Source organism: Mus musculus, chromosome 6, assembly GCF_000001635.26.
Source record: "Mus musculus strain C57BL/6J chromosome 6, GRCm38.p6 C57BL/6J".
Lineage (NCBI taxonomy): Eukaryota > Metazoa > Chordata > Mammalia > Rodentia > Muridae > Mus > Mus musculus.
This window is the reverse complement of record NC_000072.6, coordinates 41,036,317-41,063,172: the sequence shown is the minus strand read 5'-3', so window position 1 is coordinate 41,063,172 and position 26,856 is coordinate 41,036,317. Positions and strand designations below refer to the sequence as shown.

Genomic DNA, 26,856 nt, shown 5'->3' with positions numbered 1-26,856 from the left:
CACTTTCTAGCCCTGTGGTGAATCTAACTCTCTAGTGAGGTGATTTGGTAAATGATCAGTTGAAATGATTCACTTTCTAGCTGGTTTATTTTCTCTCACAATTATAAAACTCATTTAAGAACTGATAACCACAAGTACTTATCTTTACATCTGTTGACAGCAGAGCCGTGTAGAAGTAAGGAGACACTACCTCTAAATATGAGCCTGGCATATAGGGTTACAACATGGGTTGACTTTTAAGGTAGTGCTATAGTTTGCAACATCTGTTTTGGTTTCTACGTGAAATCTTCAATGCAGCCCTCAGTTGCCCCACAGCTTCCTGAATATGTAGGTTTGTGTACAGAGATCTAATGAGTCTGCAGGGCTGTGTCTTGGCTGCTGGCACAAAAATAGACAGCTGAGTCTTCTGGATCCACGGCAGATATATGTAAAAGTAGCTTGGAGCTGTCTGGGCATTCAGGTATAAAACGACTGGGCACCGTCTCATTTCGAATCAACTGTTTAAGATTGTAGAGAAACATGAGCTCTGGCGGCTTCTCAGCGCTCTGTTTATACCAGTACATAGCATTATGTCCCAGATGTTGCTCACATTCCAAAGACTTATTTGCTCTTCCCAGGATTAGATATCTTGGTGACTGAGTAATTTTAGTGTTCATGAGTGCTGGAAGAAGAAAAGGACAAAATTCAGACACGGCACAGAAAAAAGGGTGGTAGCTTCAGCAAAAAGGAAGTTGGAGCTAGGAGCCTGTGGAATCCAAGTCTCACCTGTTTCCACAAGACATAGGGAAACATAGAGGAGAAGCCTGCAGCTCATGGTGGAATCAGGCTCCAGACGGGTATTGTGTAGCTATGATACCCTGGATGAGAATTAGCTCTACTCTGCATGGCCCTGATTGGTGGTTTTGTCTGTGAAGTCACTATCTCTCTTGGCATCAAGAGATGTTTCTTTTTCCCCTTTAACTGTCAACTGAATTCACTGGGCTGGGAGGGATAAAAATGAAATGTTTAAAAAAATGCCCAAACTTTTAACCCTCATGGGTATTTCTAGAAGTTACTCGCATTCTTGTAGCTTTACTCTCAGCCTGAAGCTCTTTCCCACCACCATCTCTAACATAGCCCATTTCTTCTTCGAAAGTCCCCCTTCCACCTTTCTCAGTTTCAAGAAATAGCACCTTCAAAGTGTTGCTTCATGCCCCAACTTTGATGACCTAGCTTTGTGGAAGCAGCTTGGTGATTAGATGATTCTGAGTGCCTAGACATCATTTGAAGTGTATAACAGTGGTGTCATCTAGGAGCCAGACACTGGTCAGTCCACCAAACAGAGCATACAATGGATAAGACAGCCTGTGTGCATGTTGTTTAAGGAATAGAGCTTGCCTAGGCATAGAGAAAAGACACTGTACATAAGATGCCGAGAGAAACAGCATTTGATGTTAGACCAAAAGAAAATCAATTAGAAACTGTTGCCAGTGATTTTGAGATGTTTACAACCTAGTCTTCGAATGTTTATGTTGTTTACAGTTAAACTGTTTAGAATGTTTGTGATCTAAGCTCCTCGATAAGGAGTGAGATTCCCTTCCTTTTTTTTTTTTAATTAGATACTTTCTTTACATTTCAAATGTTATCCCCTTTCCTTGTTTCCCCTCTGAAAACCCCCTATCCCATCCTCCTTCCCCCTGCTCACCAACCCACCCACTCCTGCTTCCCCGCCCTGGCATTCCCCTACATTGAAGCATCGAGCCTTCACAGGACCAAGGACCTCTCCTTCAATTGATGTCCAACAAGGCCATCCTTTGCTACATATGCGGCTGGAGCCATGGGTCCCTTCATTTCTTTCCCGTTCTCCAGTGGCTCACATTGCCCATGCCCACCTTCAGATACATCAGTAGACCACAGCTCCACCCTGTGGCCAAAGTGATCCATTTATACTCAATTAAGTCTCACTGATTTCTGCTATGCAGAGATTGGCAGTGCCAGTATTTTTACATAGCACCGAGTAAAATGGATATTAACTATGCAGCTCATATAGAGTTTATGGACTAAATTTGTTTATTCCATCTTCAGTGACCAATGATTAAGAGCAGGAAACAAAATACTATGTTCACCTACAGATTAGCAGGACAATTAAGAGTATTCATAGATAACAACTATAAAATAAAATTCTAATACATTTAAGGGTGTCATTTGTATTGTAGCATTTAAATTATTTCCTATGTATAATACAATTTCACATCTATACAACCAGAGAAGCTGAGATGGAATATCCCCAGTTATGTCCATTTTTGAAATGTTAGAAATGGAACCAGCATCATCATGATGTCCCATGCCCATCCAGTGAGATTAACTGGGGAGGCCCATCATGGTAACTTCTATTCCTTTGAATAAAATGTATATGCACTTTACCACTTAGCCATCAGATATTATCTTTATTCCAACTTATTTTTATGAAAGTGTTGAGTCTTTGTTTTTAGGCTAAGAAATGAAAGGATACTAATAAACACAGTAAAATGATCCATGATCCCTAAATAAATTGGAGTATTCACTTACTGCTGTGGTTATATTGAAAAATCACCATAATGCATAGTGTTTGAAGTTAAATAGATTCCAATACAGATAGATCTTGGGGTGCATAGAAGTGCAAAGTAGACCCAAGAATCTGAGTAAAGACATTTTTGAAGGGGGAGAACACTATTCAATTTGTGCATGCAGAGGATGGGCTACCTGAAGCCTGAGTGGAGAATAGTCTAGAAGGCTGGAGAGCTGAGAGGAGTTTTCAGCAGACACTTAGGATGGAAAACTCTGGGATTCAACCCCCAGTACATGGGAGAGATATTGATAAGTAACTACACTTTAACTTCAATGCAAAGTCTGTTTACTGGCAATAATAGCTATATGCTAGGGCTACCTAATAATAAGAACAATGCTGAACTTGACCCTTCAAAATGCATTCAAACACTAGGATAAAACTGTACTTCTATAAGAAGTAAGTAACTCAGAGCAGTTGATGTGTGTTACTGTTAGTGATGCAATGTGGATGCTCTGGATGACTATGATGTGAACTACCTTTCTGTCTAATCTGTAGAACTCAGTGAGACTCATCGGTGCATAAAACACAGAACTGGTTCACCTCATGTATTATCGTAGGAGGCTGGACTTCAGACTGAAATACCACTGATGCTTCAAAAGCTCTGGGGACATGGAGCCTCAGGTGGTTAGCACTTGGCTTGCACTGCTTCCTCGCTGGCTGGGTTTGTGCACAGGGAAACAGTGACTCTGCACAACTGTGTCTTAGCTGCTGGCACAGAGATACACAGCAGAGTCCTCCGGCTCTACAGACTTGATTCGAAGATTCAAATGAGCTTTATCTGAAGACTGAGGTGAGAAGCGCCTTGGAACTGTTTCGTTTACAATGAGTTGCTTATTATTGTAGCTAAACATAATCTTCAGCAATTTCTTAGAGTCTTGCTTGTACCAATACATAGTATCGTGGCCCAGAGTTTGCTTACAATTGAAAGACACTTCATTTCCCACCTGTGTGACATGATAGTTTGGAGTCTGGAAAACAGCCGTCTCCAAAGGGCCTGTGAAAGATAATCATAATTCGGAAACATTTCAGAAGTAGTCATTCTCAAAGGACTCAAACAAAATCATATCTCCTGGCCTAGGACCACAACTACTCACCTATTCCCAAGAGGCAGAAGGCCACACAGCTTAGGAGCCTACAGCCCATAGTTGGGTCAAGGCAGGGCAAATAAGCCCTACCTACTGCAGCTATCAGACCAGGTAGTAGATTCAACTGTAGATGACATGTGATTTGTCTGTCTATCACCACAGCCAGAAAGGTGCTTGATTCAAAAATACACACACACACACAAACACACACACACACACACACACACACACACACACACACGTGGGGGGGGGAAGGGAGAGGAGAGGAGAGAGAAAGGGCAAGAAAAAGAGAGAGACAAAGACAGAAACAGATTGAGTAAGACAAAGACATGAAGAGAAAGAGAGACAGAGTGACACAAGAGACACAGACAGAGAGAGACAAACAGAAAAAATTTGGTAATACCGCCAAACAGTAAACCCAGGTGGTACATGTATGTTTTACTGGACACAGAAGGAACATAAGACTACATCAGTAGAAGAAATAAGAACACAAGCCTTCCCGGAAGGACAAATGTGGCTTACTTGTTTGAGACATTAAATGCCAACACAGTGCAAAGCAAGAAGAAAATAATCACACACTTAGGATATTAATATTCTGAAAGGAGCAAAAAGAATTGAATACAGGTATGCGGTCTTAACTCCTATAATCCCAGCACTCAGAAGGCTAAGACAGGAAGATTGCTGAGTTCAAGGCCAACCTGGGCCATAAAGTGAGGACTAAGTCAGCCAGAGTTCAAGAGCCAAAACAAATGTAGAAAATATATAGATTACCTGTGGATCATACAGGTCATGTTATGTGGAAATCAGCAATTCATTTTTAAGCACTCCATTTTCTCATCTGTAAAACAGTGAGCTAAAGTCAATAATTTAAAAATTCTGTGAGCATTCATTGGTGCCCTTAGCACATCGTGTTTCCTTACTTCACAAAGCTCACATATGAAGTGTTTCAAAGGAGAAAGCAAGAGATACAAAAGGAGAAAGAAGGAGAAGAAAAGAGAGAAAGGAAGGAAGACAGGGAGGGGGAAAGTAAGAGAAAGAGGGTGGGAAAGGGGAGAGAGAAAGTTTGGTGGAGAAACCAAGGTAGAGTAAGAGAGGAAGGAAGGAAGGAAGGAAGGAAGGAAGGAAGGAAGGAAGGAAGGAAGATAATAAGAAGAAATAGAAAACAAGGAAGAGGTGGGAGGGGGGACATTGTAAGGGACAGGTCACAATGTAATCATGACCATGCAGGAACAGTGAGAATGCTTGAAGCTGATTTAAAGTAATTATCTATCCTATTTTCTGTAAATATTCTTGATGCAATCAGGTGAGCAGTGCCTAGAAATGATGCCGAACGGACCCTGACCCAAGGAAACCTTCTTTACAGGAAGCAATGTTAGTTAGAAATACTGTTAAATACTTTTTAAATAATTAAAAAAAAACATTGTTAGTTTTGCCCGAAGGATAGGCAGAAACAAATATTGATGCAGATTTTACTTCCTGAAAGCTCTAGCGAAGCTGGAGAGAGGGCAGCCTTACAGAGAACCCAGAGCTGACTCTGCCATCCCTAACAAGAGTTGAACGAAGCAATTTTAGCTTGGCTGTCACCTAAAAATAGAACTATCTAGGAGCAGTGGGGATGAGGCAGAGGCTGGAGAAGAACCAGCGAAAGCAGGAAGTGGACTAACTGGCAGCCAGGGCCTTATTTTGTCACTGAGTCTGAATTTAGCTTTCTTTAAGCTCCTTCTATCTGGCCACTGAGACACACGCTGAGACAGTGTGTGTCTCAGTGGGAGAAGCCTACATGTTCATCTGTTTTATATATGAAATCGTCCACCTTGGACCAAAACTCCCACTGTTGCTTCTGCCTTGAGTGATTTCCATCAGAAGAAATCCCCCGAGAAATCAGGGGACAGTGCCCTGGCAGGTCATGGTGAAGAGAGAGTCTCACAGCTGACTCTGTCACCTGTGGTTAGTGTGGCACAGGCACCCATGGAGATGTCATTGTCACAAGTGTTCCATCTCTCTGTGCTCAGACTGTTTCTCACATCTCCTACAGAACAAGGAGCAAGGCAGCCTGGTTCTGTTCTGCTCAGTGCAGGGAATGTTACGGTGGCACTGACCCAGAAAAGAATGATCAACATTCTCACTGGCAAAAAAACCATAAAAGTCAACATACACACTAATTAATGTTATCTTGAGCCAGAAGGTTTATCAACCAGTTTTCCAAATAAAAACTCAGAGCAAACCAAAGAAGACATTGCATTATAGGCCTTTTCCCACTTACCTTTACAAATTATCAGTTGTTTTGCCTATTTAACTATTAAATTCTCATCCAACCTCTCACAACAATTACATATGTTATTGATACTATTGCATAGTATCACTCTAATTTCAATCCAGTTTCTTAAAAAGAGCAGTTAACAAAATTTATTTGTAACAATATGATCTACACTACTGGGAGAGAGTTGTAAATATTTTAATTGAGTGTGCAAGAGAACAATCCAAGAGATTCCATGCACTAAATTATAGATCCTCACTATTAAATTTTAATTTTGATGATAGATATGCATGTGTTTGCCTTTTCTGGTGTTCTCAGAGGATTTTGAAAGCAGCTCGACACAGAAAGCAAGTTAGGTTTTAGCTTAGAAAATTGAATTGGCAATCTTCAGTGTATTTCTTTGTTTTGTTCTAAGATGAGCTACATAAATAAGCTTTGAAGAAAAGTGGATAATTTTCCAGTTAACTTATTTGGCTAGACTCTCACTTTGTGCAATATGGTGGAATAGATACGGCAGCATGGGTAGATATCCTAGAACTTCCTTTCTGCTACTGAGCAACTGCGCACAGAAAATGCAATTTTATGACATCCTCAGATTTCCACAAAGCAAGGGAAATTCCAAATTCATTAAAAGTGAGATAGAGTCTTGAGTTAAAACACATTGTCTCAGACCTATGTTCTCGGTGGCAGCCAATGCCCTCTGGTTTTCTATCTTCGGGTATTTTGATAGCATCAAAAATGTCTGCATCAGGGCAGTCCTGTTTCCAGGGTATTTGTAGATAGAGATAGAAGTTGAAAATAGAATCCAAATGGGACTTTGCTCTTGATATCTTCTGAAGCTGTTGCTATTTTAATAGAACATATGCCCAGAGGAAGTGTTTCCTATTATTGTGTAAATATAGTTCTCCAAGAATGGAGAGGATTGCCCAGAAGAAGAACAGCCACAGGATATTGCTAGTCTAATTCTTTGATGATATAAACGGAAATTCATTGAGGGAAACAGAAATGAGATTCTTGGTCTCTTTCGTCCTAACTAGTAGATTTTGTCACTGGTTGTATGCTCAAATGTCCTAAGGAACCCCTGGTCTGCAGCATTCACTGCTAGTCATAGGAGCTCACATCATGCAAGATTGGACCAGACTAGAGTTGACTGAGTTAGACCATAAACCCAGCTCCTAGAGCTTCATATATTGCTTTCAAAGATGTATTCTCTACCTGCACCTACCTGTGGGTTCCCAGTTCTTGTATCTCCAACTACTTTCTAATTCCATGCAGGTACACATAAAAGAAGTCAGTCAGACCATTTGCTGGAACTTCAGTGCAGAAAGAGGTCTGTGTTTAGCCATTCACCTGACAGCACTGTTCAGAGCCTCTGCAGACCACACTTTTCCATGCTATAAATAAGTCAAAGTTTCTCTTAACCCTCTCTCAAACAGTGAATTCTTTTAGGCCTTCCTCAGAAGTCTGAATCTCATTGCCACAGCTCCCCCTTGTGGCCAGTGGAATGAAAAGCATTCTTAATCTTTTTTCTTCCTTCTTGGAGCCCGTTGATGATTTTTGTTTTACAAATATATACCACCTCAAGGTTGAGGTTATGCGACAGAATCAAAAGAGTGAAGACATTCAAAAAAGACACTGTATATTATCTACCTCCCTTTGGCTTTCATAAGAATGAAACAATGGACTTCAAGATATTAAACTACTGGGAATCATACAGGACCTACCAGAAGGAAAACTTTTCTCCCAGAAAGAGATTTGCACGTTATCAGACTATACTTTTCAGAAAGATGGAGCTAAAACAGTGATGGGCAGGATCACATTTGATGGAGGTTGTTTAGATATGCATACCTCTGGCCCTCTGTTTAAAGCTGAAACTAAACTGCTTTATCGGAAGCCTGAAGATGGACTCAAGGAGTCACTGGATTTTTTTTCTTTTTCTTTTCTTTTTTTTTTTTTTTTGGACCCTCTTCCCAATGTGAGCACAGTGAATAAATTCCCCCTTTCTGCTTCTTATGATTCAAACAAAATACAAAAGAAAGCAAAGAGGATAGGAACTCTAACAGGAAGACCAACAGAGCCCATTAACCTGGACCTTTGGGGCTCTCAATGTCTGAATCACCAATCAAAGAACATACATGAGCTGGACCTAGGTTTCCCCACACATATGTAGCAGATGTGCATCTTGGCCTTCGTGAGGGTCCCAAATAATTGGAACAGGAGCTATCACAAAAGCTGTTGCCTGTACGTGGGATATGTTCTTCAAGCTGGGCTGTCTTCTCTGGCCTCAGTAGGAGAGGCTGCACCTAGCCTCAGAGAGACTCGAAGTGCCGGGATGAGGGGGACACTCAGGAGGTGTCCCACCCACTCAGAGGCAAAGGGGATGGGGGAAGGGGGTGACCAAGAAGAGGGCAGTGAGAGAGGGAGGTAAAGTGAGTAAGTATAAATAAATAAATAAATAAATAAATAAATAAATAAATGTAAAAAAGAAAACAGAGCACACCAACAAGAAAAAATGTTTTAGAATTTAGCATCTGCTGTGTACTAGGGCTGGGAGGTAGCAGAGGTCTTAGAAGGAGGGATACATATAGGAGGGGTATTATAATTTGTCCAAGGCACTCCCATCTCAGACTAATTTCTCAATACGCACCATCTGAGGAAGTGGTGGCCAATGAACAAGTAAGAAGGCAGGAAGAGAGTGATGCTGGGGCTGGCTAAGGCCACAAGGACATAAAGGGCCTCTCTGGGTAATGCTGGAAGAGGAGTGGCATTATCTTTAAACACCCTTAGCTTCGGAAGCACATTTCACAGGGAAAGAGAGCTTTTGTTCACAGAGGACACAAGCCTGACCCAAGCTCCTACTATCACTCAGCCTGAGAGGTCACACAATGCACATGGCCTGAGGCCCATGCAAGGAGTAATCTCTGAGAGCTACAGGCATTCTCAAGAAGTTTCCAAACGGAGGAGTTCTAAGTCCAGCAGCTGAAACTGCAGTGTAACTAGTGGATAGTTGGTCTCTTAGTGTTCATCATTTGAGGGAAAATATCAGACTCACACATTCTGCAAATGATGTTTGAGTTCTCAACTAGACATCGCGTCTTTAACATTTTGGGGAATGGGGAGAAACTTTTGGGTAAGTATCTTGATGCCCTGAAATGTTGGTTGGGTTCCAAATTTTACGCAACGCATGGGGAATTGTCATTCAAATGTTCTGGACCAGATGCCAATTGGGATCCTGTTGATAAACAATGAAAGTAAAGACTTAGCAAATACTAACTAACACGGGTAGGTATTCCTTAAGACTCTGAGGAGTAAACATTTCTACGTGTGAAAAACAAGGGATGGTATCCTCCAGGTCACTAAAGCCATATAGCTTCAGAAGAGTTTGCATACTCGGACTTAATAGGAATATGGTTGCTAGAACAAGTTGCAGGAGGCTTTTCTTTTCTTAAGGGTGTTTCCACCCTAAATCAAGCATGCTCAAACATACTCTGGCCCTTAAAGTTTGATCGAATTACTACAATGTTCACTCTAAAATAAACTAAAAAAAAAAATGTTTGGTTAATGGAAGTGATTCGTGTTTGGTGGCATTTGTTTGCATAGGCAGAAAGGACACAAAAGACAAAAAAAAAATTAGAGAAAGTATAACTCTTGCAGATATTTTCCCTTAATACAATTTACCAGTTTAGCAGAATCTGCTAAGAGGACAAGATGGGGAAAACATGAAAAGAGTGGGGTGCTTTGTAAAGCAACCAGTGGCTCCTAGATATGTAGACTAACACTTAAGTTCAGTGCTACTGATCAAAAGGACCCTGGGGCAGCTCCAGGCCTGGGGCCTGCAGATAGTGCAGGGAATTGCTGAAAATGAGCACAAGGGAACTTCAAAGAGAGTGAAAATGTTTTAGAGCTAGACCATGATGCCACTGGCACAGCTGTATGGACTTGTCAAAGCTCATGGAATTATACATGAATAAATGTTATGCATGTTACATGAATTTCATGTCAATAAAGCTGCTAAACACTCAAACATTGTTTAAAACTTAAACCACTGTCCACTTAATGCCAGGACTTAACAGTGATCCCGGGACTCCTCAAAGCCCAACTTCAGTTTAAGTCAGTCCTCAGCTTCATGGAGATGGCCTGTCACTCTCACAACTTCCTAGCAGATATGGCCTCAGTCCTCTCAAGAGAAAAATGAAACCATTCAGAGCCCTAAAGTACTCTCTAATGTTCCGTGTAATCTAGGATTCACATGAAAATAATATCATCACGTGCCAAGACATGACAACAGACAAAAAAAAAATGTGGCTCAAAAATTTAGATACTACAGTTACTGGACACTGGTTTTTAAATAGTTAATGTTTTAACAAAGTAAATATAGTGGAAAATTTTAGCAAAGAACTTGAAACTTGAATCATGATCTAATAGAAATTCTGAACTGAGTTATACTGATTGTTTAATATATACATTCACTATATTTGTTTATAAAGAGAATGGGCAAAGCTTAAAAGAATAGATAAGTTGAAGAGATAAGGTGAAACTACCCAAACAAAATTAGAGACAGAAAAAAAAAAGAAAAATACAAATGAAAATATGTTAATTAGGGCATTGGTATAGATAGGTTGGCCAGAAATCTAAGATCTGGAAAACTTTTGATCCACCTGTTCCACACTTTTGGAATCTGCCTGCAAAAATATCATACAGGCCACTACTATAACTCATAGCAGCAGCAGGATCCCTTGGGAACATAATGTGAATATCTAAGCACCATTTTTATAGAGCAAATCTGTGTCTGCATAGAATTGCTCATCACAGATGTGGCTGGAATCAAATGATACAGTTTATATTTTTATCAAGTCCAAGTAATTAAGCCTTTAAGACGGTGGTCAGCTGCAACAGTGGCAAACATAGGAGGTTCATAGACTAAACTTCAGCGCTGATGCAACCAGTGGTTCTCAAGGAGTTGGTGTTCCTTGTCTTCTGCTCTGCCACTGATTCTAGATTTCCCCTAGCCTTGCTCTGCTTCTCTGTGGACGTTCCTTGTTCAGTAGGATCTCTACTCCTTATGGCAGTGGTCCTCAGCCTTCCGATTGCTGAGACAGTTTCTCATGTTGTAGTGACCTCCAACCGTAAAATTTTTTGGTTGCTACTTCATAACTGCAATTTTGTCTGTTATGAATCATAATGTAAATATCTGTGTTTTCCAATGGTCTTAGGCAACCTGTGTGAAAGGGTCTTTCAGCTCCCAAAGGCGTTGTGATTCACAGGGTGAGAATTGCTGCCTTATGGCTTTGATTTATTATTTTTTTTTGTGGTACACCTACTTTTTATATTGTGACTGACTCAGTCAACAAATTGCTACCTATCACCACACTCACAAAATACAGAAACTTGATTGAATTCACTCATATCTAGAACAACCTTTCCTTGGTTCCCAATATTGAGCACCAAATTTGTAACCATATGGTATCAATTTCTGGAAACTTTATTTTATATAATCTCAATTTTTCTACATACCTTCTTGCATCCCCATCAAAGGAACCAAAACCAAAACAAACAAACAAAAAAGCAAACATAGAAATAACATAAAATACCTTGGTGTGACTCTAACTAAGGAAGAGAAAGATCTGTATGATAAGAACTTCAAGTCTCTGAAGAAAGAAATTAAAGAAGATCTCAGAAGATGGAAAGATCTCCCATGCACATGGATTGGCAGGATCAATAAAAATGGTTATCTTGCCAAAAGCAATCTACAGATTCAATGCAATCCCCACCAAAATTCCAACTCAATTCTTCAATGAATTAGAAAAGGCAATCTGCAAATTCATCTGGAATAACAAAAAACCTAGGATAGCAAAAACTCTGCTCAAGGATAAAAAACCTTCGGTGGAATCACCATGCCCGACCTAAAGCTGTACTACAGAGCAATTGTGATAAAAACTGCATGGTACTGGTATAGTGACAGACAAGTAGATCAATGAAATAGAATTGAAGACCCAGAAATGAACCCACACACCTTGGTCACTTGATCTTTGACAAGGGAGCAAAAACCATCCAGTGGAAAAAAGACAGCATTTTCAACAAATGGTGCTGGCACAACTGGTGGTTATCATGTAGAAGAATGCGAATTGCTCCATTCCTATCTCCTTGTACTAAGGTCAAATCTAAGTGGATCAAGGAACTCCACATAAAACCAGAGACACTGAAACTTATAGAGGAGAAAGTAGGGAAAAGCCTCAAAGATATGGGTACAGGGGGAAAATTCCTGAATAGAACAGCAATGGCTTGTGCTGTAAGATCGAGAATTGACAAATGGGACCTCATAAAATTGCAAAGCTTCTGCAAGGCAAAAGACACCGTCAATGAGACAAAAAGGTCACCAACAGATTGGGAAAGGATCTTTACCTATCCTAAATCAGATAGGGGACTAATATCCAATATATATAAAGAACTCAAGAAGGTGGACTCCAGAAAATCAAATAACCCCATTAAAAATGGGGCTCAGAGCTAAACAAAGAATTCTCACCTGAGAAATACCGAATGACTGAGAAGTACCTGAAAAAATGTTCAACATCTTTATCATCAGGGAAATGCAAATCAAAACAACCCTGAGATTCCACCTCACACCAGTCAGAATGGCTAAGATCAAAACTTCAGGTGCAGCAGATGCTGTCGAAGATGTGGAGAAAGAGGAACACTCCTCCATTGTTGGTGGGATTGCAAGCTTGTACAACCACTCTGGAAATCAGTCTGTTGGTTTCTCAGAAAATTGGACATAGTACTACCGGAGGATCTCACAATACCTCTCCTGGGCATATATCCAGAAGAGGTCCCAACCGGTAATAAGGACACATGCTCCGCTATGTTCATAGCAGCCTTATTTATAATAGCCAGAAGCTGGAAAGAACCCAGATGCCCCTCAAAAGAGGAATGGATACAGAAAATGTGGTACATTTACACAATGGAGTACTACTCAGCTATTAAAAAGAATGAATTTATGAAATTCCTAAGCAAATGGATGGACCTGGAGGGTATCATCCTGAGTGAGGTAACCCAATCACAAAAGAACTCACACAATATGTACTCACTGATAATTGGATATTAGCCCAGAAACTTAGAATACCCAAGATATAAGATACAATTTGCTAAACTCATCAAACTCAAGAAGAATAAAGACCAAAGTGTGGACACTTTGCCCCTTCTTAGAATTGGGAACAGAACACCCATGTAAGGAATTACAGAGACAATTCTGGAGCTGAGATGAAAGGATGAACCATCTAGAGACTGCCATATCTGGGGATCCATCCCATAATCAGCTTCCAAAAGCTGACACCATTGCATACACTAGCAAGATTTTATTGAAAGGACCCAGATGTAGCTGTCTCTTGTGAGACTATGCTGGGGCCTAGCAAACACAGAAGTGGATGCTCACAGTCAGCTATTGGATGGATCACAGGGCCCCCAATGGAGGAGCTAGAGAAAGTAACCAAGGAGCTAAACCTATAGGTGGAACAACAATATGAACTAACCAGTACCCCCTGGAGTTCATGTCTCTAGCTGCATATGAATCAGAAGATGGCCTAGTCGGCTATCAGTGGAAAGAGAGGCCCATTGGTCGTGCAAACTTAATATGCCTCAGTACAGGGGAACGCCAGGGCCAAGAATTGGGAATGGGTGGGTGGGGGAGTGGGTGGGGGAGCGTGTAGGGGACTTTTGGGTTAGCATTGGAAATGTAAATGAAATAAATACAATAAATACAATAAATAAATAAATAAATAAATAAATAAATAAATAAATAAATAAATAATAAATAATAAATGCTGGCACTGGGGGAAAAAAAAAAGCAAACATAGTTCCAGTTCACAATTAACAGGATGTTTATTTTGTGTTGTGGTTGTAGTGTCAATTTCCTTCTTCTCCTTCTCATAAACCAAGATTTCTTATCCAACAGATCTGATTAATACAAGGAAAGGAACTACTATTGCAGCCCCCGAGTCACTGGAAGTGAAGATCAACAGGGCAGTGACCCTACTTCTACATTATGAATTTAAATACTTTATGTAAGAAACAATCAATAAAAGAAATTAAAAAGATTTCTAATGCAATGCAATTAAAATGGAGAAAAAAAAGACAACATGGGTCACTTAGTTACTTGATGACATAGTATTTGCTCAAGATTATTTACCAACCACACTCTGTAGTGTCTAGAGAAAATCTGTATATCCATGACCTCTTGTCTTTCCTATGTGAGATATCCTATCTTAGACATTTAATTTCAGATATTTATCTGTTCAAAACACAACTGCAACTAAAAAAAACATATTCATATAGACTTCCTTCTCCTGGGGAAGACAGGGTGTTAGGAAAGAGGCAGACACATAAGAGTTTGTGTACAGGAAGACGGTGTTTTTTCAAGGCTGTGGCTAAGCTGCTGGCACAGAAGTACACAGCTGAGTCCTCCAGTGCTGTGGGTTGGATTTTCAGAGTGAAATATGAACCATCTGGTCTTTCAACTGAAAACTGATCCTTAAACAGTTTAGACTTCTCCATGACTTTACCATTGTAGAAATTAACCAGAAACTCCATCTGCTGTCCTAAAATCTGTTTATACCAATAAAAATATAGGTGATTAGAAACTGGGTCACAATTGAGGGTCACCATCTGCCCCATATCTATTATTTGATGACTTGGGATCTGTAAGACTTTGGGTCCTGTGTGTCCTGTAGAAAGAGAAAAAAGATTAATGGAATACTTTAAAATTGTCTCAATATGAAATGAAAACTCTAGAATTTCTAAGAACTCACCTGCTTCCAAGAAACTAAAAATTATCCAACCTAGAAGCCAGATATCCATAGTAGGGTCACGGCAGGAATGTAGTTTCTCCTAGCTTGACTGACTGCACATCAGAAACAGGAGGGGTATGCTAGCATCCTATGGTCCCATAGGCAAGGTCTGACAGGGCTATTGGTGAGTGGTAACAGTTATCATCTGCAGACTGCCCTCTATGGGAGAAAGGATATAGTAGAAACCCAGGGGTTTTTTACTCAAGTCAAAGCTGCTGCTTTGCAGACTCAAGAGTTTGGCATCATGACATCTAATTAACAGGTGGTATTGTGGTCTGAGGTTTTTACTTGAGTCCTGTGGACTACTGAACTGAGTCCCCAGGCTCAGGTAGACCAGTTACATCAACAGTTTCCTGGATAGACTGAGGAGGTTTGTGTACAGGGAGGCAAGAGCTCTGCAGGGCTGTGTCTTGGCTGCTGGCACAGAAGTATGTGGCCGAGTCATCAGGCTTTAGAGCTGTGATCTGAAGGTCTAAATGGTTTTTCTTTGAACTTTGAGGTTGGAAGCGACTTGAGGCAGTCTGATTGTCCATAAGTTTTTGATAGCTGTAGGAAAACATGAACTCTAGAGGCTTCTTAGCACTTTGTCTATACCAATACATAGCATTGTGGCCTAGATACTGTTCGCATATCAGGATTTTTTCGCTCCCTGTGACTGCCACCAGATATTTTGGTTTCTGGATAATTTTCGGGTCGACTGGACCTGTGGAAATAAGAAAACAAGTTTAATCCTCAAGATAATTGTAGAAGGATGTTCTATGTAAAATACAAAGGTGTATAGGCCAAGACTAGGACTCACCTGCCACCAGGAGACAAACGGCCAGGCAACTGAGGAAAATGGAGCCCATAGCAGTGTCACACAGGATAGGATCTCTTTCTCTTTGGATCCTGGCTGTCTGGGTGCCTTTTGCTGACCTGTAAAATGCTTTGCTTGGATGCTCCCTGTTGTGTAGATGGTTTCAGCTCACACTTCCTCTTTGCCCTTCATGCTTGTCAGGGCATAGGCTCCCAGACCTAGACCATACCCAGCTACCTCTTGGGTCTCCTCAGACAGTTTCTTGTGCCAGTAAATGGTACTTCCTTTCTTCTTTCTACTTTGTATTACCCCTTCTCCCCTGACAGACAGATTCACTTCCCTTGGATAGACACCCTTCCTGTTGACTCTCATGGATTCAGATTAGGCATACCCAGGGTTTCTCTCCTTCATCCTAAGAAAGCCTAAGATGAGCCTCACTGCTCATCAGAGCCTTTTCTGAAGCCACCTGTACATCATTTCAAGGCACAATAATTTAATGGTAAGTAGATAAGAAGCATGTCAGGGAGTACTGAGAGAGGAAGGAGAGGAGATGCTGTACCCTCCTCCTCCACCCCACCCCCCCACCACACACACACTGGGAACACCTCAAGAAAATAAGCAGAGGAAGATACAGGAGAACAGAGAATATCTGGCTCAAAGAGACAGAGCCAAGGAATTTTCAGGAACAATACCCTACAGGTTCTGGAAGTCCTAGTGTCTCTGAGCCCCATCCACACCATCTCACAAATAGAACAAAGAGCAGAGCCTTATGTTTTACTTCCTGCCCAACTCCCTTCCCATCCTCCCTTCTCACCTAACCTCATCATTGATGCCTCAAGAGTTTCTGTGAGGTCACAGCTCCCCCTAGAGAAAAAGCAAGCACATTACACTCCTCTCTGTCATCATTTCCCTTCATGAGCTTGAGATACACAGAAAAATTAACGAGGGTATTGATCCATAGACTATGGAGGCATTATATGGGCTGCAAACATCAGCTCTTGGTGAAACATCCAAAATTAATAAAAAACTATCGACTGAACACATTCCCACTTGCCAGGCTCTTCTCAAACACTAGGGACAGAGGAGAAAAACAGACTGTTTTGAAATAGGATACCTTAGTTTGTTGAAAAATCACTAGTGAATAATGTTATTCCTCTTGAACGCTGACAGTGGAGGTTACAATGCACACTTTGGAAAAATTTAAATGTAATTGCTTTTAGTCATCTAAATAATTTCATCTCCTCATTTCCCTTGAAAGTTGGATACAGATAAAGGCTGAAATAATTATTTATAGCCCTCTGCCAAACAGTCAGACTACTCGGGCAACCATTAACCAAGATGTCTACTCTTCTGCAGCAGGAACTCCAGTGTTCTCCAATTCTGTCACAATGCTTTACAGGCTATGGCCGGATATGGTGGCGCACGCCTTTAATCCCAGCACTCGGGAGGCAGAGGCAGGCGGATTTCTGAGTTCGAGGCCAGCCTGGTCTACAGAATGAGTTCCAGGACAGCTAGGGCTACACAGAGAAACCCTGTCTCGAAAAACCAAAACAAAACAAAAAAGCAAAAAGCAAACAAACAAAAAAATTATGCTTCTTAGTAGTTGAATAAATGAGTGCAATGATAAATAATAAAAGATCACATGTAAAGGTTAAGTTGAAATACTTTAAGTGCTTCCAGTGATGTATTGTCTGCACTGAAATATATATATGAGGCTTAGCATAAATTGAATGTGAAGTCTCAAGATGGAAGACTGGCATGTAAATGACTAAAATAAATTTATCTGATGTGAGTAGAACATTTGTACTTTAAAGGTGGTCATAGAACAGTAGTTTTTTAGTGTGTGCCAAACATTGTTTAAAGGATCAATGAAAATGGAAGAGGGATATTTCCTTCCTTCCCTCTCTCCTTCCTTCTTTCATTTATTTTCATTTATTTCTTGTTCTTATTTTTTTTTAACACAGAGTTTCTCTGTGTAGACGTGACTGTTCTAGAACTAGCTCTGTAGACCAAGCTGACTTTCAACTCACAAAGATCTGTCTGCTTCTACATCCCAAGTGCTAGAATTAAAGGCATGTGACACGGATACTTGGCAACATTTCCGTTCTTAATTCCTCTTTCTTGTCAGGATCCCCTCATTCTTGGGAGACTTCATTGCTTTATGACACAAAAAAACTGTCCTTTACTTCATTAGAGCAAGAATATTTAGGAAACAGGGAGTGAGCTCTAGATACGCATTTGAGGTATAACACTGTTGCCATGGCATTGGAGTAATTAATGTAGGGAGCAAATGCAGTCTACAGACAACTGCAGACATTGATAGTGAAAATCTGGGAATTTACTAATATTTTCCGTTCATTCTAGCTCTGACCTTCTCCCTTTCCTTGTCTGCAGTTTTCTGAGGCAGTGCTGAGAAACCTAGCATCTGTTATCCTTAATAGGTTTACATATGTGATCACCCAGTCTGCAGGCAGCCACTTGACTATTTTGGCTGTCTCCCCCTCTCACCTGTTAACATCCTCCCAACCCTGTTCTTGTTCTGAATTCTCAAGCCCGAAAAGCAATATGTACAAGTCTTCCTCATTTTGGCCCAGTTTCTCACATCCCATGCAAGCCCTTTGTTGCTCATATGACCTTCTCCATTTGCTGTGGTTTCAACAGCCTGTGTGAGGCTGCTTAATGTGTCTCATTTGCACTAAACACCAGACTCAACTGGGGATATCCTCTTTACCTATACCAGTGATTCTTAGCTTGTGAATTGTGACCTGCTCTTTGTATTTTGGTTGTCCCATTTGCTTATATCATATATTAGGTGCCTTACTAGAATTTTTGAATGACATTAATTTAATTTAGAATAATCCATGGGCATTAGAGATGATAAAAGGGGTGATTTCTTCCCAGTAATGACTAGCACATTAACCAGGAAAGTAGTTAGAGAAACTAAAGAAAAATCCAATGTCTTAATATAGGAAAAGAGCCTTCAGTGATTTCAATGTCTAGTTCCTCTTGATCCTGCCAATGCAAAGATCAATATTTGAGCTCAATCAGTCCTCAGTTTAATTGATTCTTTCAAGGCCACTAAACCACATGCATGGGAAAGACAAATAACAAACACAGTCTAGTTAAATACAAACTGAGGCTTTAAGCAACCATGTGCTTAAACTCCCCATAGCTCATGCTTCTTGTTTTAGAAAATGACATAAAAGGAAAACCCACCCAGTCTATAACAAGATCAGTTCTCGTTATACTTGAGAATTCACTGGTGCCACTGAGCACAGATATTTCATACAAGGAGTAGAAAAGAATATATTATTATGAAGTCAGGGAACTTTTAACTCCCTTATCTTTATCAAGCATCTTAGACTATTTCTAAGAGAACATCAGACATTAAAGACAGCCTTGTGACAACCTTATAGGCCTAAGAAAAAGTAGATTATTCCTGGATATGTTTTCTCAAATTTGTTCAATCACTGTACATAAATAATTATATAAACTATGCATATTCATATACACATATAATTACATATGTATTAAAGATACCGTAAGGTATTAAACATATATAACCATATGGTAATCAAGTCTTAATATTCTGACTAGCTGCAGTCATCAATATAATTTTCATTCACAGCCGACCAGCACAGGAGCTACAAGCTTGCCATTTTCTGAACCATCTGTCAAACATCTTATTTCAAGAATGATATGCTCATTATTTGTCTTCAACTTGAATTTAGATAGCATGAAGAATATCATTTTATTTTAAAAGTGATCATTTATTTTAATGTCTATCATATAAAACATGGCCAGCACATGAAAGGTCAACATTATTGTTTAAGAAGAGACTAAGCTAAAAGAAGTCTAGAGTGCTAGAAAGATGGTTCAGGTATGAAAGTACATACAGGTCTTGTAGAGGATTCAAGTGACGTGTCCAGAACCCACATCTGGTGGTTCACAATTGCTTTTAATTCTGTCTCTAGGAGGTTTAGACCTCTTCAGGCACTGCACTCAAGCTCAAAAATACAAACTCAGATACACAAATATTTACACATGATTAAAAATATAATATTTATTTTAAAATGAAAAATGATTAACGTTCAAAATGTTTATCCACTGTTTTAAGTGTTTTGCATGCACACAGATGTAGAAATGCTACTAGAATGACTAAAGGCTGGAGATCAGTACCCTCCCATATGGCTACTACCACTTTTTGATGACTAAATAATGTTCATAGAAGTCAAGTAGTAGCATGTTCTGTTGTCTTGGATTTGGGCAAAAGGAGGTAGTGAAAATAATCATATATCCACCTTACCCTTACATTCCTCCATGGAAGCCATTTTTTCCTCTGAGAAGGAGTGAATGTGATAAAGCCCAGGTAGGACCACCAGGGAAAGCATTGTTGAACACAGCAATACATGAGTCTATTATTGTAAGAAGCTTTGCACTGAGACATAATTGTTCCTATAGACCCAAGTCTCAGATGAGTCTGGGGGAGTTCTAAGGGAGATAAGGAATGGCCCAGCTTCTAGCATTGTTGAAAGAATCATCAGCAGATCGTTGATGAGGGTGAAAAAGTGCCTCTCATTCTGGGTACTCTTTCTTCTCTTACTTTTTAATATTTTCTGACTTTTGGGAATTAATTAGTGGCAGCTTCCTATCTTGGAGTCCATTTAGTTAGTGAATATTGAGTGTCTATATTGGCCCAACATTTAAGGCCTTTTTTTTTTTACAGTCGCCTTGGATGCAAAACCTATTTGTCCTTTTTGTTTCTCCCTTTCATGTGAAATTCTTAAGTTTGTATAAGCTCAGCCCAGAAAGTGGTACTATTAGAATGTGTGGTCCTGTTGGAGTAGGTGTGGCCTTGGTGGAGAAGGTATGTCTCTGTGGTTGTGCACTTTAAGACCCTCATCCTAGCTGCCTGGAAGCCAGTATTCTGCTAGCAGCCTTCAGATGAAAATGTAGAGCTCTCAGTTCCTGCTGCACCATGCCTGCCTAGATGCTGCCATGTTCCTGCCTTAAAGATAATGGACTGAACCTCTGAGCCTGTAACCCAGCTCCATTTAAATGTTGTCCTTATAAGAGTTGCCTTGGTCATGGTGTCTGTTCACAGCAGTGAAACCCTAACTAACACAGAAGTTGATACCAGGAGTGGGACATTCATGTGACCGCCTGGCCAGGATTTGGGAAGACTGTGGAAGGACTTTGGAACTTTGGACCAAAAGAGCCATTAGGTGTTAAGAGCTCTGTACGATGTTCTGTAGGAGCTTGGAAGATAGTGTTGAGAACAGTGCAAAGATGGAGGCCTGCCTTGTAAAATTTCAGAGAGAATGACTTGTGCTGTAAGATCAAGAATTAACAAATGGGACCTCATAAAATTGCAAAGCTTCTGTAAGGCAAAAGATACTGTCAATAAGACAAAAAGGTGACCGGCAGATTGGGAAAGGATTTTTACCAATCCTAAATCTGATAGGGGACTAATATCTAATATATACAAAGAGCTCAAGAAGCTGGACTCCAGAAATTCAAATAACCCCATTAAAAACTGTGGTACAGAGCTAAACAAAGAATTCTCAACTGAGGAATACCGAAGGGCTGAGAAGCACTTAAAAAAATGTTCAACATCCTTAATCATCAGGGAAATGCAAATGAAAACAACCCTGAGATTCCACCTCACACCAGTCAGAATGGCTAAGATCAAAAATTCAGGTGACAGCAGATGCTGGCAAGGATGTGGAGAGAGAGGAACACTCCTCCATTGCTGGTGGGATTGCAAGCTTGTACAACCACTCTGGAAATCAGTCTGGCAGTTCTTTGGAAAATTAGACATAGTACTACCAGAAGATCCAGGAATACCACTCCTGGGCATATACCCAGAATATGGTACAACTGATAATAAGGACACATGTTCCACTACGTCCATAGCAGCCTTATTTATAATAGCCAGAAGCTGGAAAGAATCCAGATGTCCCTCAACAGAGGAATGGATATAGAAAATGTGGTACATTTATACAATAGAGTACTACTCAGCAATTAAAAACAATGAATTTATGAAATCCTTGGGCAAATGGATGTATATGGAGGATATAATCCTTAGTGAGGTAACCCAATCACAAAAGAAGTCACTTGATATGCACTCACTGATAAGTGGATATTAGCCCAGAAACTTAGAATACCCAAGACACAATTTGTAAAACACAAGAAAATTAAGAAAGAAGACCAACTTGTGGATACTTCATTCCTCCTTAGAATAGGGAACAAAATACCCATGGAAGGAGTTACAGAGACAAAGTTTGGAGGTAAGACAAAAGAATGGACCACCCAGAGACTACCCCACCCGGTGATCCATCCCATAATCAGCCACCAAACTCAGACACTATTGCACATGCCAGCAAGATTTTGCTGAAAGGACCCTGATATAGCTGCCTCATGTGAGGCTATGCCAGTGCCTGGCAAATACAGAAGTGGATGCTCAGAGTTATCTATTGGATGGAACACAGGGCCCCCAATGGGGGAGCTAGAGAAAGTACCCAAGGAGCTGAAGGGGTCTGCAACCCTATAGGTGGAACAACAATATGAACTAACCAGTACCACCAGAGCTTGTGTCTCTAGCTGCATATGTAGCAGAAGATGGTCTAGTTGACCATAATTAGGAAGAGAGGCCCCTTGGTCTTGCAAACTTTATATTTTCCAGTACAGGGGAATGCCAGGGCCACAAAGTGGGAGTGGGTGGGTAGGGAAGCAGGGCGTGGGGGAGGGTATAGGGGACTTTCGGGATAGCATTTGAAATGTAAATGAAGAAAATATCTAATAAAAAATTGAAAAAAATTTTCAGAAAGAAGATTAATGACTCTTATCAGGGCCATTGCTTTTTTGATTGTAAAGATTCTGTGGTTTTGATTAGCTGGGCCTAAAGAATCAGCTGTGATTAACAAGATACCAAAACTACTACAGTAAAACCTTTGCATTACTGGAATGATTGATGCTGATTAGCTGGAGCTAAAAATTTAGCAGTGATTAAGAAGAGACCAGCATCACTAAGGTGAAATCTTCTAGGAAGTATTTTCTGAGAGCACAGAGAAGCTCTGATCCAGAGACAGACCTTGTGTTGGCAGCTAGACTTGGTAATGTATAAGAGTCATCCAAGTGGCACTGGTTTTGAAACATGAAGGGGTAGCAGCTGAAGCTTGGCACTGTGAGAAGCGGTTGTAACCCCCGAATTACTGATACTAGAGAGACATCAGCGTTGTGTACAGACAGTTTGCCTCTGGATTCCCTGCACCCCTCTTCCCCACTCCAGACACTCCCATCCCCCTCCAGCCCTTGGTAAAACATGGTATGGGTATGCAAACAGCTGGTTTCTGTGCTGCATCTTCCTTCAGCAGCCTGGGGCTCCCTCCCCTTCCCCTAGCCTTAGGATGGCACTTAATGAGGACATTCTGAGAAGACATCCCGCCTTTGTGTCTCCAAAACCCAACACTCCTGCTGATTAGCAGCAGAACTCCAGGTTGCTGTCCTTGAGACCTTAGAGAAATAACAAGCTCAAGGGAGACCATGGGGGAAAAAAGTAAACAGAGGTCAAGTCACAGACAGTTATAGCTAGCCATAAAATTAGTTTCTGAACAGACATCCATTAACTCTCCCTCCTGCTTCAGTACTATTCCACCAAATGAGTACAGCCCTCTACTCCTCTTTAACACTATACCTAACTATCCTGTATATAAACCCAATGTTTTCTGGACTCAGGGTCGCTTGCCAGCATTCATGCATTGAGTGTTAGATGAGAGATCCAAGTTCGAACTAGAAACAATAAAAGACTCTTTTTCCAGTTGCAGTGGAATTCAAAATTCTTGTGCTCATCTGCGTTTCCTGTGGCCTCAGGGCACAACAAAGCCAGAAAAGGCCATTGGTGAAGGTACAGCCTCACTGGCAGTTGAAGGCCCAGGACTGAAAGGGTCATGAAGAGAAGTTTAGGCTTAGCACCATGAAAAGAGCACATGATAGGCTATTTGTCAAAGTGCAGCCCAGTTGCAGCAGAAGACAGCAATGTTTTGGAGATGTCAGTACCATGAGATGACCACCAAGAACAATAATAGCAGCAGTACAGTACAGGCTGCTGGAGCCTAGAAGACACAAGATGTTTGCTCTAAAGAGCAGAGCTGGAGAAGTGACCCAAGCCCTTGGAGGAGCCCAAAAGATCATGAGTGGATCTCAAACATTGGATTGTTCAAGTTTGATTTTGCTTGTTCTGTGCCCTGATATTTTTCCCTGTTGAAGCAAGAAAGTATTTTAATGGAGCTCACAGTTAAGAGACTTTGAATTGTAAAAATACATTGAATTTCAAAAGATACTGGATATTTTAAAGGGATTGAAATTTTAATATGTAAGAATTTGTAAAGATTGTGGGACTTTTAAAACTATTTAGATCTTGGGGATGAATAAGAAAGTAAGAGTTGAAGCTTAATAGTGATGAGTTTGTGTGTCAAGTTGACAATGGATCAGTTGTACTGGTTGGTTTTGTGTGTCAACTTGACACAAGCTGGAGTTATCACAGAAAAAGGAACCTCCTTTGAGGAAATGCCTCCATGAAATCCAGCTGTGAGGCACTTTTTTCAATTAGTAATCAAGGGTGGGAGGGCCCATTGTGGGTGGTGCCATCCCTGGGCTTGTAGTCCTAGGTTCAATAAGAAAGCAAGCTGAGCAAGCCAGGGAAAGCAAGCCAGTAAGGAATATCTCTCCATGGCCTCTGCATCAGCTCCTGCTTCCTGACCTGCTTAAGTTCCAGTTCTGACTTCCTTTGGTGATGAAAAGCAATGTGGAAGTGTAAGCTGAATAAATCCTTTCCTCCTCAACATGCTTCTTGGTCAGGATGTTTGTGCAGGACTAGAAGCCCTGACTAAGACATGTTGGAAGAGTTTTGCTTGGAGAGGACACTTGAAAACTTGGCATTGGTTGTCACAAATGCAAGAAAGAGGTAGTGCTCTTTCTATATCAAGATTCTGGTAAACACAGGAGTTTCCTATCACAAAGACTTAAGAGGCTCCAAATGTCAATAGTGTCAAAGTTGAGAATCTCTTTTCCACATATTATATATAATATATTACTTCGTCACAGCGACCAAAGTATCAAACACAGATACATTAAGAAATGAAAGTGTAATGGCTCATGGCTTAAAATGTTCTTTTCATCATGTGAAGAAATGCATAACAGAGAGGAGCCATTATTGCAAGCCAGGAAGCTGAAGAGGAGAAGCCAGGCACTGCACTGACTCTCTCCTTTCTTCACGTCTGTCATCTTGGGCCTCCAACCCAGCAATGGCACCAACTACATTCAAGTAGGGTTTTCCCTATCAGTTAACTGTCTCTGGAAATGACCTCATACACAGTGCCAGTATTGTAACCCTTCAAATTCCTAGATAATTCTAAACCCCATCATGTTGATAATGAAGATTCGCCATCCCAACTAAGTTGTCTTGGTAACAGCAAAATTTTAGAACAAGTCTTCAAGAATGACATTTTAAACAAAAATAACATACTGGTATTTGAGTTGAGATTTTTAGACAGGTAGAGAATCTGACTATTGTCTTTAGCTAGAGAGTTACTTTGTATGAAGAATCCCTCTAACCAGACATGGTAGTGCACATCTCTAATCCCATTCATCCTGGGACTGTGAGTTTGAATCTAACCTGGGAAATTTTAAAACTGTCTCAAAATAAACATTTATAAAGGATGGAAGTGACAGGAAAAATGGTACATGCCTTTTATCCCAGCACCCAGAAAAATAAGGTAGGCAGACACCAATGACTTTAAGGGCAGCTAGTCTATATAAAGACCAGCTCTAGGCCAGTTCCAGGGGTACATAGTAAGACTCTGTCTTAAGCAAAAGTGGAAAGGGTCTTGTCGATTAGATTAGCTTAGCTTAGTGATAGAACATGAACTTTCTGGTCTAGCATAGTGAGGCCCTGGGTTCAACTCCAAATACTGCATAGGAGAAAAGCTTGCCTAACTCTTGATACTTGACTCTTCCATTAATTCTTATAATTTCTGCTTCAAAAATGCAATTATTGAAAAATCTATGAACTCAATAATATTCACTTAACTTGGTAGTTCATTCTGTGTGCCTTATGTTTAATATATAATGCTGCATAATTCTGCTAGGAGACTGCCTTGCAATTTACACATCTGGTTCATGAAGTTTTCATCTGAAACCTGGGAATTAAAATAGGTATATCAAATCAATCTTCTTAGGAGGGAGCACTAAATTAATATAAGCTTTTTCTATGTTTATGCATGTTTATATACATATATATGTTTATATACAGATATATGTTTTCCTATATACATGTTTATATACATATAAATGTTTTCCTATAAATCCTTATGATAAAATTTAGTTTACAAATAAAAAAGTTAAGAGATTGAAACAATGAGTCATAAAATGTAATAGCAATAAAATGGAAGAAATCAATGATATGCAATGACATAGTTATATTAACATTATGAATTTCAGTAATTTTAAAAATAATTTTGGTTCATGTATCCATGGACTGAAGTCAATTGGAAACACGGGCAAAGGAAGCACGGAAAAGGGAACCGCCATATCCTAGATTAGAACAAGCTCTAGATAAACACACACAACTTCTCACCTTTAACTTTACCATTTTTTAATTATTTTTTAATTCTTTTCTACAGTCCAGACTTCACCCCTCCCAGTCTTCCCTACAACCACTCCCCATCCCATACCTCCTCCCCCCTATCTCCAAGAGTATGTTCCCAACTCCACCCCTACTCCACCAGGCCTCCCCACTCCCTGGGGCCCAAGTCTCTGGGGTTTAGGTGCATCTTCTCTCACTGAGGTCAGTCCAGAGAGTCCTTTGCTGTATATGTATACAGGGTCTCATATCAGCTGGTGTATGCTGCCTGGTTGATGGCTCAGTGTCTGAGAGATCTCAGGGTTCCAGGTCAGTTGAGACTGCTGGTCTTCCCATGGAGCTGCCCTCTCCTCAGCTTCTTCCAGCTGTTTCCCAAGCCAACCACAGGGGTCTCAGGCTTCTGTTCACTGGTTGGGTGCTAGTATCTGCATCTGACTCTTTCAGCTGCTTGTTGGGCTTCTCAGAGGGCAGTCATGCTAGGCTCCTGTCTGTAAGCACACCATAGCATCAGTAACAGTTTCAGGGTCCCAGGCCTCCCTTTGAACTTGATCCTAATTTGGGCCTTTCACTGGACCTCCTTTCTCTCATGCTCATCTCCATTTTTTGTCCCTGCAGATCTTTCTGACAGGAACAATTCTGGGTCAGAGTT

At 40.5% G+C, this 26,856-nt stretch overlaps 4 gene segments (V, D, J or C) and 1 further gene; all 5 read right to left on the bottom strand.

Annotated features, from left to right (window-relative positions):
• Positions 1-26,856, bottom strand: part of Tcrb (T cell receptor beta chain) — a 667,076-nt gene that overhangs the window by 495,199 nt on the left and 145,021 nt on the right.
• Trbv5 (T cell receptor beta, variable 5) lies at positions 370-814 on the bottom strand. The segment is given in 2 exon segments: positions 370-661; positions 766-814. Coding segments are annotated over 2 exon segments (341 nt in total).
• Positions 3,287-3,730, bottom strand: Trbv4 (T cell receptor beta, variable 10). The segment is given in 2 exon segments: positions 3,287-3,581; positions 3,682-3,730. Coding segments are annotated over 2 exon segments (344 nt in total).
• Trbv3 (T cell receptor beta, variable 3) lies at positions 14,349-14,779 on the bottom strand. The segment is given in 2 exon segments: positions 14,349-14,646; positions 14,731-14,779. Coding segments are annotated over 2 exon segments (347 nt in total).
• On the bottom strand, positions 15,178-15,617 carry Trbv2 (T cell receptor beta, variable 2). The segment is given in 2 exon segments: positions 15,178-15,472; positions 15,569-15,617. Coding segments are annotated over 2 exon segments (344 nt in total).